Source organism: Calonectris borealis, chromosome 16 (assembly GCF_964195595.1).
Source record: "Calonectris borealis chromosome 16, bCalBor7.hap1.2, whole genome shotgun sequence".
In the NCBI taxonomy this organism is placed as follows: domain Eukaryota; kingdom Metazoa; phylum Chordata; class Aves; order Procellariiformes; family Procellariidae; genus Calonectris; species Calonectris borealis.
This window is the reverse complement of record NC_134327.1, coordinates 5,688,619-5,702,937: the sequence shown is the minus strand read 5'-3', so window position 1 is coordinate 5,702,937 and position 14,319 is coordinate 5,688,619. Positions and strand designations below refer to the sequence as shown.

The 14,319-nt window shown below is 34.9% G+C and overlaps 1 protein-coding gene across 10 annotated transcripts in view; it reads right to left on the bottom strand.

The window, feature by feature from the left end:
* Positions 1-14,319, bottom strand: part of CLEC16A (C-type lectin domain containing 16A) — an 89,774-nt gene that overhangs the window by 35,205 nt on the left and 40,250 nt on the right. For all 10 annotated transcript variants that reach the window (XR_012676082.1, XR_012676081.1, XM_075164974.1 and 7 more), the window contains one exon: positions 12,192-12,312. Coding sequence is in view for 8 of the 10 variants with exons in the window: in XM_075164974.1 (XP_075021075.1) it covers positions 12,192-12,312 (121 nt within the window). In the remaining 2 variants the exon portion in view is untranslated. The remainder of the gene's footprint in view (positions 1-12,191; positions 12,313-14,319) is intronic.

The window sequence follows — 14,319 nt, the reverse complement described above, 5'->3', positions numbered from 1 at the left end:
CACAGGACATGATTCAGTTACATGAGAATTGATTGCTATTACCTTCTCTACATGCCCTAGAAGGCTCAAGAAATCCATACAGGATTGGCAAATATTACTATAAGAGCCTATGGGAGATTTACTGCTTTTTAGAGAAGAAACTGAGACACCAGGCAGAAAATCATAGGAGATCTAAAATGGCAATGTAGGCTGTGTTTAGCCAACAGAATCCTACTCCAATATTATTGTACCAATGATATTCTAATAATCTGAACAATAAAAGACATGCATCAAAAGCTCAATCTAAATTTTTGATCCAGAAGTGTATCTGTATTTGCATATATTTTGTACCTACACATCCAGAAGTGGTAACAGAGGTACACATCTAATATATCCCTCCAGAAATTACTTTCTAATACCCAAATTATTCCATCTTTTCATTTATAACTGGAAAGCTTGAAGTTATTATCAATGTTTCTAAGCCATGGGAAAACAAGAATAATGCAAGTGTCATTTATTCTGAACTGGCCTGTGAATTTAGGCATAAAACACCCAAACATATTTGATTGTTTTGAAATGCATAATATATACATCAGGGAATGAAAAACAGAAGCCTTCTAGTAGGAAGGATTGTAGCCAAGATTTAACTTTCTCTGAAAGAGACTTGTAATTACAGTTGATAACAAAGTGAATGTATTTCTACAATAAAATGGCAGACATGATCTCTGGATGTACACAATAGGGTAATACCTCTGCTTTACACTGGCGTATTACTGTAACACTGTGCCAGCTGAAGTACACACAGTTTTAAAGAAGCAGGCTGAAAGAAACTTGAAAGACCATCACAACAGACTGACATGAAAATTAGAAATACCTTTTTTTTTTTCCAAAAAAGCAAAAAGCTTAATAATTCAACTAACTTAGTTTAAAGAATACCTGGGAGGCAGAAATATTTTAATCCATACATAAATAGTACAAATGGGTAAGAGATTTAATACAGGGCCAAGTCTAATAGATAAAAGCTACAAATGGCAGCAGTTCCATGATGAAAATAATTGACTGATGAAACTACACAATTGGTAGTCTGTTTCTTCACAGGACAAAGTTTCTAATCAAGAACTAACTTTTTTCTAGGAATACACTTTGGTTCAAACAGAACTAGCTTCAGAGAAGTTGTATGTAATGCCCAGGATATATGCAATGTTTTTTTCCAAGCCATAGAAACAGAATAAAACAAGAAAATCCCTATCGGCTATTAACTGAGAAGGAATTAATTCTCAAGCAGTTGGTATGACTAAACAAGGAGGGGCTTACTATATGGCCTATCCTCTATATTGCATAAACTCTTACAGCTGATAAACTGTAAGAAGTTTGAAGCAGTTTCAATAACAAGCATAAAGTGTTATCAGTGTTAATGAGCCCTTAAGGCTTTCAACAATTACAGATGTCTTTCAAAACAGGACTCCAGAACATGTCTGATTACTTTTTAACTTGGGACCCTTTATTTATTGCCTCTTTCATTCTTTAATCCAATTAGTCCATCAACATTTATTTCAGTCGATATGAATTCCTGGAACAGCCCTATTCTTCTCAAGACCTGAAGTAAGTGGATTTGGACCCCTCTGAATAGGTAAACGTGAGTTGCTGAATTTTGTGGATAATCTATTGTGAGATTCTCAACATATATGCCACAACACCAAATAGAGTTGTGAAGTTCTCAAATACTTGGTTTTGTCCAAGCTTTTAGTGCAACAGCAAGCAGATTAAAATACTTGGAATTACTGCTGTACAAATTCAACTGCCTGACTACAAAAATGCAGTACTTAAGGTAAAGAACTCAAAGGGCAGAAGTTGTTTTCCAGAGCAGAAAGTTTTCATTTTAGATCTGACAAAAACTTAAAAGTAAAGCTGTAAAAGTCAAAATAAACTGTAAAAGTTTATCAAAAACAGAAAGGAAAATTACTCATTTATTAGGCAACTGTTACAGGAATCTTTTGAGTTTATACAACTGAATGTACCCCATATACATGACTGTTTCTAATTCACAGCTGCTGAAGGGTCATAAGCTACAGTCATCCTTTATGACAAAAACAGAAGAGAAAGTGTGGTTAAACACATTTCCAGTGAACTGATCTGAGAATACTTACAGCTATGCTATAAAACAGTTACAGATACTCAACCACATTTACATGAAAGAATTTCAAGCCCAGTAAACTTCGGTACTATTGAAATTTGATCTGGGGACTGAATGGCTCACTGATGTTTCACTGCTGCAAAAAAGTGTAGTGTCATTTCTGAGATTAACAGTAATGCTTCTTTTCTCCTCATGCAAAACGAAGCTTGTAACCAGTTTGGACACTACACCTCAAGAGATGGATCCAAGATTTCTCTGGACTTTCTCCAAGAAAAATACAACTTTTAGGAAATACAGCCTAGGAAGTAGAGTTCAAAGACTTCAGCTGCTTGCAGCAAAGATTTAAATTATGTGAAACTATTGCATGAACACAGGCAATTTTTTGCCTGGAAAGATTGTATTATATGAATTCTTTACAAATCGAACAGCTACTTTAGGAGATGGTCTAAATGTACTTGACCTGCCTCAGGGCTTGATCTTTAATGATTTTATAATTTACAGTCATCACAATTCTAGAAATCATCCGCTTTTAATAAAGCTCTTACAGAAAACTTTTAGCACTTTGTGTGCATAGCTGGCAGTCCAAGATAAGCATTAGGCTGCAGATAGTTAATGCACCACCTCCCACTTTGCATAAAGAACTTTTTCCAACAAGCATGTAGCCCATTTGGTACGATATTCGGCTTTACTACTTACTATGACAGTTTTTAATTGCAAAGAACTTCAGAGTTAAAGTTTTGCACTTTGATGAAATAAGTTTATAGAGGAATATACCATCCTTGACAGAACTACAACATATTCGCCAAATATACTCAGAGTTTACAAAGCCATTTCAGATTTTATGTAAGTCCTGTGAAACAATTATCTGCACCATACTCTCTATCCAGAATGTTTTTGACAACCTATGTTTTGACCATGTTGTTGAACAGTTTAAAATGAATTACTTCTGTAACTCTTCACAATAAACAGCCCTCTTTCAGAGAGGCTCAGAATTACTTTCTCACTATGTTTGCCATCTCTCTTTTGTCCAGTAGAAAGTCAGAATCTCAGTTCACATATTAGTCCCTCCTGCTGGTCAGGACAGGATGCCACCACCCTTCTTAGGCAGGGTGTTCCATCAGGAACAGCAGAAAAGAGCAAGAATAACTGCTTAGAGTGACTTGAAATCTCTGTTCTTCCAAGAAATACTAACCACTTTAAAAGAAGAATTCGTCTTTAATGAATTTCTCATCACCTGTTTCAGATAAAGAAATAGGTCTCAAAGACAGTTTGCTAAAGACTTCTTAAAAAAGAAAAAGATTACATCAAGATTTACTGAACAAAAAGGAAGAGTCAAGAAAAAAGCAAAAAGCTTTAAGATGGCCTTGGAAAGAGGGGAAAACATACCGAACTGTATACACATGAATTGAGAAGCCAAGATAAATTGAGAACAAACCCAAGGCGCACGTTTCGGAATGTAAACCAAAGGACAAGCCATGTTAAAGATGATTTAATTTTTTTCCTCTGAATATGAAGATTTATTTCTGTACACCTCCAAATAACCAAAAATAAGGGACAACATATTATAAACATTAATCACACACAGGGTACTGCAACCAAGCAGAAGCAGCTCCTAAAACTTATTTTCTTGTAAACACAAGACCACTGATTACCAGGCAGAGGGACTCCGTATTGCAGCATCATCTTCTTGAATTGTCTCAAGATTGTTACACTGCACTTCGACAATATTCTTTTTTTTTTTTTAATTATTTAAATACCTTGATTACATTTTTTTTTAAACAGATACCAAGTTGTTAAATACAAATCTAGCATTTGCTCCTACCAGGCAGGTGTATTTTAAAAATATTTCAAACCAGTACTTATAAATCTAACAGAGAAAAGATCACTATCACAAGTAAAACATTAAATAATTAACTATTAGCAAACAAGCAAAACAGTCCAATTAAGCTCTTTCACAATTAAGCTCTTACCACCAATAAATACAAGATTTGAACACCATACACACCACAGATGACTTATGCCACTAAGTCCAGAAAAAATCTTGCCTCCTGATGATATTCAGGAACAAGTGGATGTTGGCATTTAAAAGGAGTATGTGCTGGAATTTCATATAAGAGATGTGATTTCCTCTCACGAATTTTCCTCTTACGAATTTTCAAGCATACTGAACATAATCCATTTTCTTGTACCATGTGTGCTAGTACTCACAAACTTACTAGTGTAGACTAGTGAAAAAATTTAGTTGTCAGAATATCATGAAACCTTCACACTCATCTCAGTGTTTCATGACCATCTGGAAAATGTTCAAGACTTTTGAACATTTTCTAGCACCTACAGTGATGTGGGAAGACAAAACCAGATATGATATTCTCTTCTGCAAAGCATAAACCTAAAATGACTAGCTATTTTTGCTCAAACTGCATTTTTTTTTTTTAACATAAGTGTATATGTAATTATTTCATATATATATGTGTGTGTGTGTGTGTATGTATAAAAAGCATATACATAGATGCCTTTAAAAAGGCATCTCTTAAATGCATTATAAAAATATTAGAGAAGTATACAGGAAAATAAGCTGTCATTTCAACTCATCTAAAAACCACACGATTCTGCAGCAAATCGTGTGCAGAGAACGGATAAGAGCTTCATTTTCAGCTTGTAATGAGTATCTGGATTTTAACGTTGGCATAAAGTTCAGACAGATCAGTTTTCAAATCAATACATCCAATTCACTGATGTTTGCTTTGCCATTATGAAAACAATGTCAAAAGTTAAACACCTTCTTACAGAAAGCATCTAGCTGTGACATTATGGAGAGAAAAAAAATTGAACTGTGTTCTTTATTAAGCTGTATATAAATAAACTTCAGTGTCTGAGGGATGACAACATTGAACTGGAGAAGCGCTAGACTGATTATGTTATTTCGCTGTTACTGTACTCTGACACCAAAAAAAAGACTCTGTGCAAGAGAAATCACACTTGCCAAATCTCTCAACTGGACAGAATCTGTAATGAATTCCTGAATATGACAATCCAGAAATCAAATCAGAAAAACTTCTGGGGAGAAAACTTTTCTGAGAGGAGGTACCTGCAGAAGCATGAGCAATGACAAAGACCTTGTTTTACATGCAGGTCTTCATAACAGGACAGTAGCCTGGGAACAGTTAAATTTTTATCAGGAAAAGTATGCTTGTCTTGCTCTGAAATAATCTCTTAAACCAATACCTCACTTTTAAAGTTAGAAGGAAATGACACTCATTCACCTCTGAAGAAAGCTTAGCAACTGTACACTCTAAAACCTCCAAAGCATCTGTTAGACTTGGAAAGTACTGGTATTTCACTGACAGAAGTGTCATTTTTTAGGAAATCAGGGGAATGGAGATCAGTCTTCATAGACTAAGCAACTGAAAGACTATGCAGAAGCATTTGCATCAAGAATGCAACAAATCAAGCATCTACCTAGGTGTTCCTACGCAGTACATTTAGATGAAGTTAGAGAACACGTCTCTGGTCATACACCTGCACTACATTTTGGCTTACTCTTTCTTCCTCAAATATGACAACATATTTAGGAATGAGATAGACAAACCCCAAACAACAGTACTTTGGAAAGAAAACTAAACAAAAATCTCTCTTAGCATACTTAACTTAGTCTTGAAATTAAGTTATTTAAAAATATTCGTAAGAATTAAAAGCTAAAAATTTTAGCGTTATTACTCACAGTGAAACCTCTTACTAAACTATAGAAGGAAGCTTTCATTTGCCTACGCAGTTTATCTTCAAATTAAATACTACTTATGCAAATAAATTGAACTAACTTTCTTTTTCCTGACCATAGTGTACTGTTTATGTTCAATGAACAGACCTGGAAAGTAACTGGATAAGGACTCAAAAGATAAATATCTTCCAAGGACTATAACTTAATAGAAGAAAAATTTCTATGCTCTATGATAAAACCTCTTATCAATGTCTGCAAATACCTGTTTGGGGGGAGTAAAGAAGATGAAGCCAGTGGTATCCAATAACAAGATGAGAAGCGCTGAGCACAAATTGAAATACAGGAAATTCCACAAAAACACTGGGGGAAAAACCCAACAAAAACCCACAAACCTTTTTTATTGTGAAGGTGGTCAAATACTGAAACAGGTTGCCCAGCGATGCTGCAAAAGCTCCATCCTTCATGATATGCAAAACCTGACTGGTGAGGGCCCTGGGCAACTTGCTCTAGCTGACCCTGTTTTGAGCAGGGGGGTTAGACTAGACGATCTCCTGAGGTTCCTTCCAACCTCAATTATTCTATGATAAATCTTCCTCAAATCTTATTAAAAAAATGTTGACTATGATGGCTTTTATACAGCCTGTATATCTGGTAGAGACAGAGTGAACAAGGAGACTTAACTATAATGTTACTTTTTTCAGTTTTAGCAAAGAAGTAACAGCTTTAAATGTATCATTATTTACCTCTTGGCCATGGCACTTAAAACATTGTCGCTAACAGAATCAGCAGCCTGAAACCAACCAGCCAGGCTGTTAATTTGAGCTGCCAGTGTACTTCACACAGTGAGTTGCTGAACAAGATTAAAGAAGCCACCTACATGAGACATCTACAAACTCACATGCAGTCTGAAGCAGGCAGTTATCACATAATACGCGAGTGCTTCAAAACTATATACAGTAAAAAACAATACTGAAAAGTAACAGTATCTATCATTCTGGTGGCAGCATATCCAGCAATATGGAATGAACCTTCTGTGGAATACCTGACTCATTTCTAAACGTACAGTCATATATAGTGCTGACAACCTTGCAACTACACTTAAATGTTTACAATATTAAAATGTTTCTTTACAAGAAACTTTAACGTTTCTCATCAAGCACCCATAAAACATCAGCACTGCATTCAGGCAAAAAAAAAAAAAAAAAGCCACTTTGCTAAGGTGAGTTTTGTAGGATTTTTCAAAATCAAAACAGTAGCTGAAATAATTACTGGATCTTGTTAACCTCTACTCCTTCTTGATACTATATGTATACAAATGAGCATAACCACTGGAGGCATCTCAAGGTTCAGAAAAATTTAAAAAGCATTGTAATAATACAGGTTGAGGAAAATTTGTTAGATTGCAAATATCTCCAAAGTGATAATTAAAAAGAGGCACACAATTATAATTTTTTGGGTCACATTTTGCGAACTGCTAAGTCTTCTCCCAAGATATGGCACCTATGCAACAGCGTGTATCCCATATGCTTTATGCCAAAATGTTGATACTCTCTTGTCTCTCTTTCTTGGGCAATGAAAAGACTTGAACTGGAAACTATGTCTTTATGCTACCACACACACTAGAACTTCATCACTGTACTACCTCAATTCAGGTAGTTTAAGTAACAATAGCACTAATAAGCAGTTCAGAAAGTGTTACCAACTGAAATACAGAAACTCATGCACATGTAAATGGAGAAGTTCACTCAAAGGCTCCAATGAATGCAGATTATTTGCTAGTGGCCTTAACAATATTAAAATTAAAAGTAAAAATCACAAAACAACTCTGATGACTTTGAACAAAGAGTGTACAGTGTTGTAGATGGGAAGGAGCAATGGAGGGAAAAAGGTAAATGTCCCAAGGAAAAGGTTAAAAAACCCCACAAAACAACAGAACAAAACAGGGAAAAAACAGCTAACACCAAACCCATAGCCATGGATACTCAGCAAGCAACTTGTTAAAACCAAATAGTTTCTATTTGCTGTGAGAATCAGATCCAAATATCTGTATCTGTCCTACACAGTATTATTTTAGCAATCTACTGACAAGAAAAGCTCCTCCCAAGGAAACACCTGAAACATGATCATATTTTGTGGACACAGATACCAGTGCCACTTCTTTGGAACAGGTCTAACACCTGTCAACTTGATTTGAAGATTAAATAAGTCTATGCCTTTCTAGCTAACCACAAAAGAAAAGTCTTTTGAAGTCACATATGAAACTCCACATCAGGCACTGATTGTTCAAGACAGATTCTGACTCAAAGACAGGATATGAGAAAATTCAACAGGAAGGGCTTTTTACAGCCTTTTTCAGTTTATTTCAGTTTTTGGAAATAAGCTAGAACTCTGTTCAAAATTTTGAGATCCCAGACTGACTGACTCACTCCCTCTTCAGAGACAGGCTGTTTTCACCAACAGTGGGGTAAGCAATGTGTTTAACTGAACTTCTGTAACTCTGACAGCTGTAGAAAAATTTTTGTTTACTAATAAATGCTGGAGTATATGGAAAGAGTCATGCTTTGAAAAATCTATGGCTGTAATTACATATTGTGGTCCCAGAATAAAGATTAAAACCTTCTGTGAAAAGATCAGAAAGCAGTGAATACCCTAATGCACAGAACTGCCATGATTAAGTGGATACTCTGTATTTAAACTTAAATATGTAACAACAGCACACATATGGAATAGATACAACTGTAATACGCTTCAAGTGTGCAACACGTCTTACTACAATGCACACTGTTTATAAAGTCTATTATCTGCACTAGATGTTTACTAAACAGTATCTCAGGAGTGTACCTGGAGCTACCAAAACATCTCTGCAAAAGGTTCAGGTTTTACTCTGATGTAATCTATAACAGCTTCCCATCTGTCCACAGAATATAAACACACATATATATATATATTTGCACATTCAGAAGTGCATTGGAAGTCCTATATCGATTCTTCTGTCTTCTGATTTATGTCATACTGAAAACTGGTTTGATAGTTAACACCTAGTTGGTAAAAAAAGCAGTGATCTTAATTCTTAATTAAAAATTTAATTAAAAAAAAATCAGCTCAAGTTAACCACTAAATTTCTAAAATAGATTATCTGGGAAAAAAAATCCTCTTTTCAAACATTCCAATAACAGTAACACACAATGAGCGGTAGGGATGCATAACACATTATCTAGTTTTGAGTGACATGTCCCCTTCCAGAAGAAGCTGGAAGTTTAGAGAAGTTTCTTTTGTAAAGATAAACTCAGTTGCTGAAGTCTACACTAATGAGAATTTGTTTTTCTCCTCCAAAGAAGGATGGATCTGCTGTCCCAAATTTTAAGTGTGTAATACATTGTAATTGCTATTTTCAGTGAGTTCCTGGTTTTGTAATCAAAGAGCTACCAGCATACAGCAATATGCTTAATTCAAACTGTATTACAAAAAAATTAAAGTGAGTATAGCCTGGGAGATTCTTATCTACAAGCTGATTTCTAAGCACTTCTCCACATTTTTGAGTCTTTCTGCTTTTATACCTCAGTTGTGAGACTTCTTGAATGCTTTCCTAACACATCAGGTGATAAACAATGTAGTTAAAAATTCCACATTGCTACTATTATAATTTTGATAGCAATAAAATATTCATTGCAGAATAGTCTGCAGATTAAAAAGACAAGCTAGAAATCACTAGCTAGAAATCAATGTAGGCATTACATCTTTAAATTTTAGAACACTATTCAAATTGAAGGAAATAATTTTCAGGCTAATAGCTTTTTTTTTTTTGCATTCTTTCTATATATAGACTCTTTTAACCATTTATATCTGGCATCCCACACTGGAAGAAGGAAACAACCTTGACACCATTAAATATACAGAGCATGGACCACTACTTTAGCAACTAATCTGGCTTTATGGACATGTAATAAAAATTGCAAACAATTATACATAACAGAGTGAAGTATTAATAATCTATGGTCTAAACTACATATTCCAAGAAAATGACACCTTATATTCTGTGTAAAAGCAACTGCCTTAGAAATGAAAAGTCATAAATAAAGACACCTGCAATGAACTGCACAATACCCGCGGTGCAGTCCACTAAATTTTATAATGAGAGCGATCAGCATTTCTCTAGACTAACAGATAAGCAAGGACAAAAGGTGTTCTTTTTCTTTCTTGGAGGGGGTGGGGAGGTGGAACAAGTAACATTTGGAAACAGAATTTCAATCAAATCTACCTTTTGTTCAGTATGTTCTTAAAAAACTAACAACTACTTCATGATCACATTTCCAGTTAATATGAGGAAACCACTGTTTTTTCAGTAGAAGCTGATTCATTATTTCATCTCGCCCTCTGAAAAAGAGCCAACATTACAATAAATACCTAAGTCATTTGAAACAGGAAACTGAGTTAATTCTATATTACTAATCCTTTAGCAAGGTAACAGTAACTAAATTCTGGGCATAATTTTTTACCTGACAACTGATAATTGCAGAACGTAATTAACAACATCTTGTGCTGTTCATTCTCTTTGGGAAAGCTTTTCGGGAAAGACCAAAAGTGATGAGTTTGCATTAAGCTCATTCCGCTTAATTCACCAAGCCAAAACAGTACCAGTAAGAAGAGGACAGAATACAACTATTGAAGAAGACATTTTAAGAAGCATTTTCCCTTACATTTTCTTAAATCTTTTAAATAATAAGAAATTCAACAAATGGGAATAGCGCTGACTCAACTGTCAGCATTCAACACCATCGGCCATGTAGCTATCAAAAATAAAAACCGTTGGACTGATATCTTGATATCTTCTCATCTATTGCAGCCTAATGCTTACATTTACTTAGTAAAAGCCTGTCCATATCTTAAGCTTGTATGTTTTCACAAGTTCAGTTAACTCCTTTGATAGCATTCTTTCCACATTTACAGATAAATGAATTTATTCTCAAAATCTTTCACTGCTCTAAGCTGCATGGCTTGGACTTTATGCCACAGGGAGCGTCCTCTGACATTTTCAGTATTGCAGACAAATATATTTTCTAAAAATTAAATTTAATAAATTTTTAATAATAATTTTGAAACATAATTTATTTGTTTAAGGTTTAATCTGGATTTCATCCATTAAGCTACCGCACAGCAGCTCTGATATCACAGAACTTCTGTTTAGCTCACTTCATTTCAGCGTTTTCCTCTCACATAATTAATATTCTTCATGTACTTGATGCACAAAAAGTTCTCTGAGATACTGGACATAATCCCCTAACATCTACTAAGGCAACTAGGGCAACTGTTTTTTTAGTTGGAGTAAGATCAACAGGCACTTAGGCATAGAGAATCAAGAAAATTAACGCCCGAAACATCAAGCATTTTTTTCCTTCTTTTGTAAGAAAAAGAACCTTCAAAAATTAAAACCCTAGCAAATACACACGCTCTATTTTAGCAATCACGTGCCCTCTAAAGCTACGAATGGTACCTGCAAGTTCTTAATAAGACAACTGCCTGAACAAAAGTTAACTACTTACAGCTAACACCCACCAATATGTCAAATTCTTCTAGGTCTTGATTACAAGAAATGGAACTAATAGTATTTATATTATCATGCACTTTGTTTTCAGTTCTAGCCTAAAAACACACTTCTCTACATATTTTAAACCTTTAAACAAAAAGCAAATGTCTCACGCTATAGTAAGATTAACTTAAAACATGACAACTTAGTGTTTCTTAAACAATGTCAGTGCTGGAGACAGTAAAACTACAGCTTTATGACTTAGGCCAGAGTTACTCTAGAAGTCATACTGTTTAGTAACACATAAGGTCATCTAAAGATGTATATTTTGATGTTAAATGAACATTGAATTTGCAAATAGCATACTTCATGATTCTATTCCTTTCAACTTTTTTGTTTCTTCAGTATGGAGAGTGCAGTAGTATTCTATGATACTGCAGAAAGAAGGTACTTTGCCTTTACTTCATAATAAGTACTACTTAATATCACAAGGTCATTCTGGACATTACAGACTGATTCTCCTTGGGAATAGCTCAGCATCCTGTTCAACTATGGGAGTAAAAGCTTCCATACGCCAACTTTAAAATGACAGAAGAGATGCGAAGAAAAAGAACTCCAGAGTGGGGGGCGACATGATGACGACCAAACCCCAGTATCAGTACAACAGCACAACGTAGCTGTTGGAGTAATTAAGTAGAAGACAAACTTAACACAATCATCCTTGCTAGTCAATTACACAAACAAGATAACTATTTGGGGTTTTTAATTATTAAAAAAAAAAAAGTCAGCAATTTTTCTGTGTCATAGGCTATTTGGGAAATAGAGGGACTACTTACTCAGGTCAAGAACATCATCTGTCTTTATCAGATCTTCCTCCCTCGTGAGTGGTAACTGAGTTTCTAGCTCATCTCGCAAGTGCAGTGATAGCGAACGGAGCATAAAGAAAACTCTGATTGCCTTGAGAAATTAAAAAAAGAATATTAAAATATTGCTGCACTCAGTACTACATATTGTAACAGAATCTTACTCACTTCTACAACTCCTGAGTTTGTTGTCAAGCAGTAAGTCTAGTTTTTAAATTGAGAAAGTAGAATGTAATTACGAAGTTAGTTAAAAAAGGATATGGAAGAGGTTGAAATGTGCTATTTATTTTCAAAGAAGTAGAAGCAGCAGAGCTTTTATCCCACTGGCACACTTATACAGATTGTGACTGACAGGCAAATGATTACAGGAGCTGTTTAAGCAAAACCAACACTCTTGGATTTTTTTTTTTTTTTAGTTATTACTTTAAGACTGATTGTATTTGCAATACTGTATGCTACAGACAACTACACAACCAACCTTCAGAGACACTCACATTTTGAACTTAAAACAGTAATAGCTTTTCTGGCTGAGTCTAGCTAAGATGTCTACAAGTTTGAGAGAAAACAGTGGGGATTTTAATTTGCTGTGTTCATCAAAACTAACCACATGCAATAAGCATTCTCGGAGAACTTAATCTATATTCTCAGAAGGTCTATATCAGGGCAAAGCATTCTGAAAGCTGCACCAGTCCCAAGGAACTTTCAACAGCTGCTCTGTGAAATTAATATTCTTGTTTTGATTTAGAAATTAATGATATATGGTATGCAAAGACTAGATAAAGTGCCAAAGAACAATCATCATTTTATTAGCCACATTTTGAAAGGCACCGTTTATAATCCTCTTCCACAAGAACTGTACTTTCAGTATAGCAAATGAAAAATCATTTTTTGTTACTTCTGGTGTTCTGTTTTTTAAAACGGTTTCCTACACAGTAATTCTGTGGCATACTATAAATTAACTGCTGCCTTACAGTAAAAGCATTGAATTCATGGAACAGCTGCAGTGCCCAGGAACTCCCAGATTGCAGGAAGTATTAGGAAAAACAAATCTAAACTGCTTTAAGGCAAAACCCTTCACCCCTCTATTTTTAAAATCAACACAACTGTGGCTCCCGTGAACCAGAAATGCGAGTGCTTGGCCAGCTTGGTGGTGCTTTCAGAAACTTCTGGCAGAACAGGGATGAAGAGAGTGAAGTCATGTATCTGGCTTTTCCATGAATTGACACTGTTGAAATCTAATAGGGCAATATGATTATTTGGAGCAAAGAATGTCATAATACATGACCATGACATGAATGTCACAAAAATATGATATTAACACTACTTTATGAATAAGAGCAGGGTCACTTTATAATGGGAGATGATCTCTCCCATTTAGGCAGATTGCATTCTAATGTATGGGGGATTTACTGAAATTAAATAGGATTACTATAAAGCAGTTTTACTACCAAATGCTTCAAGAAGAATTCATGGTATTGGGTTTAAAAGTTTCCAAATTCAATCAAGAACAACATCATCCTTGCACTTTTGGTAACTCAAAAGTCAAACCCAACAGGTTTGGGTTTTTTTTTTTTTTTTTTTTTTTTTTTTTTATTTCAGTGGGCAGCCATCACTCACCCTGCTTTCACTTATTTTCCCCTCAATCCTCTTTCCCTCCTAGACAAAGCATTAATTTTCCTCACATACATTCCCTATAAAACTCATGTCACTCATCTCCAAACACATAATCACATTTACTGCAGAATAATCTACAGGAGTAGGAAAGAAAATCAGAACTTTAGCCTTTGCAAGAAAATAAAAAAAAAAATCAATAACATCAGATGAAAAGGGAACTACAATATTGATAGCCCTCAGTTTGCTAGCAATATCAATACAGCCCCAAAAGCATGTGATTTGTGACTTCCTATAACATTTTATTAGATCTCGATAAAACAGCAGAGCAGTTCAGTGGCCTAGAATTTTTTTCAGCTGACTTCTGTTTTCTTGGTTAAGTAGGAACAAATATGAATTGCTATCTACATTAAAGAACTACACATTATGATGAGGTATACTTTGTGCCGATTCCTTCATTTATATACACATACCATGTGCAAAGAAATAG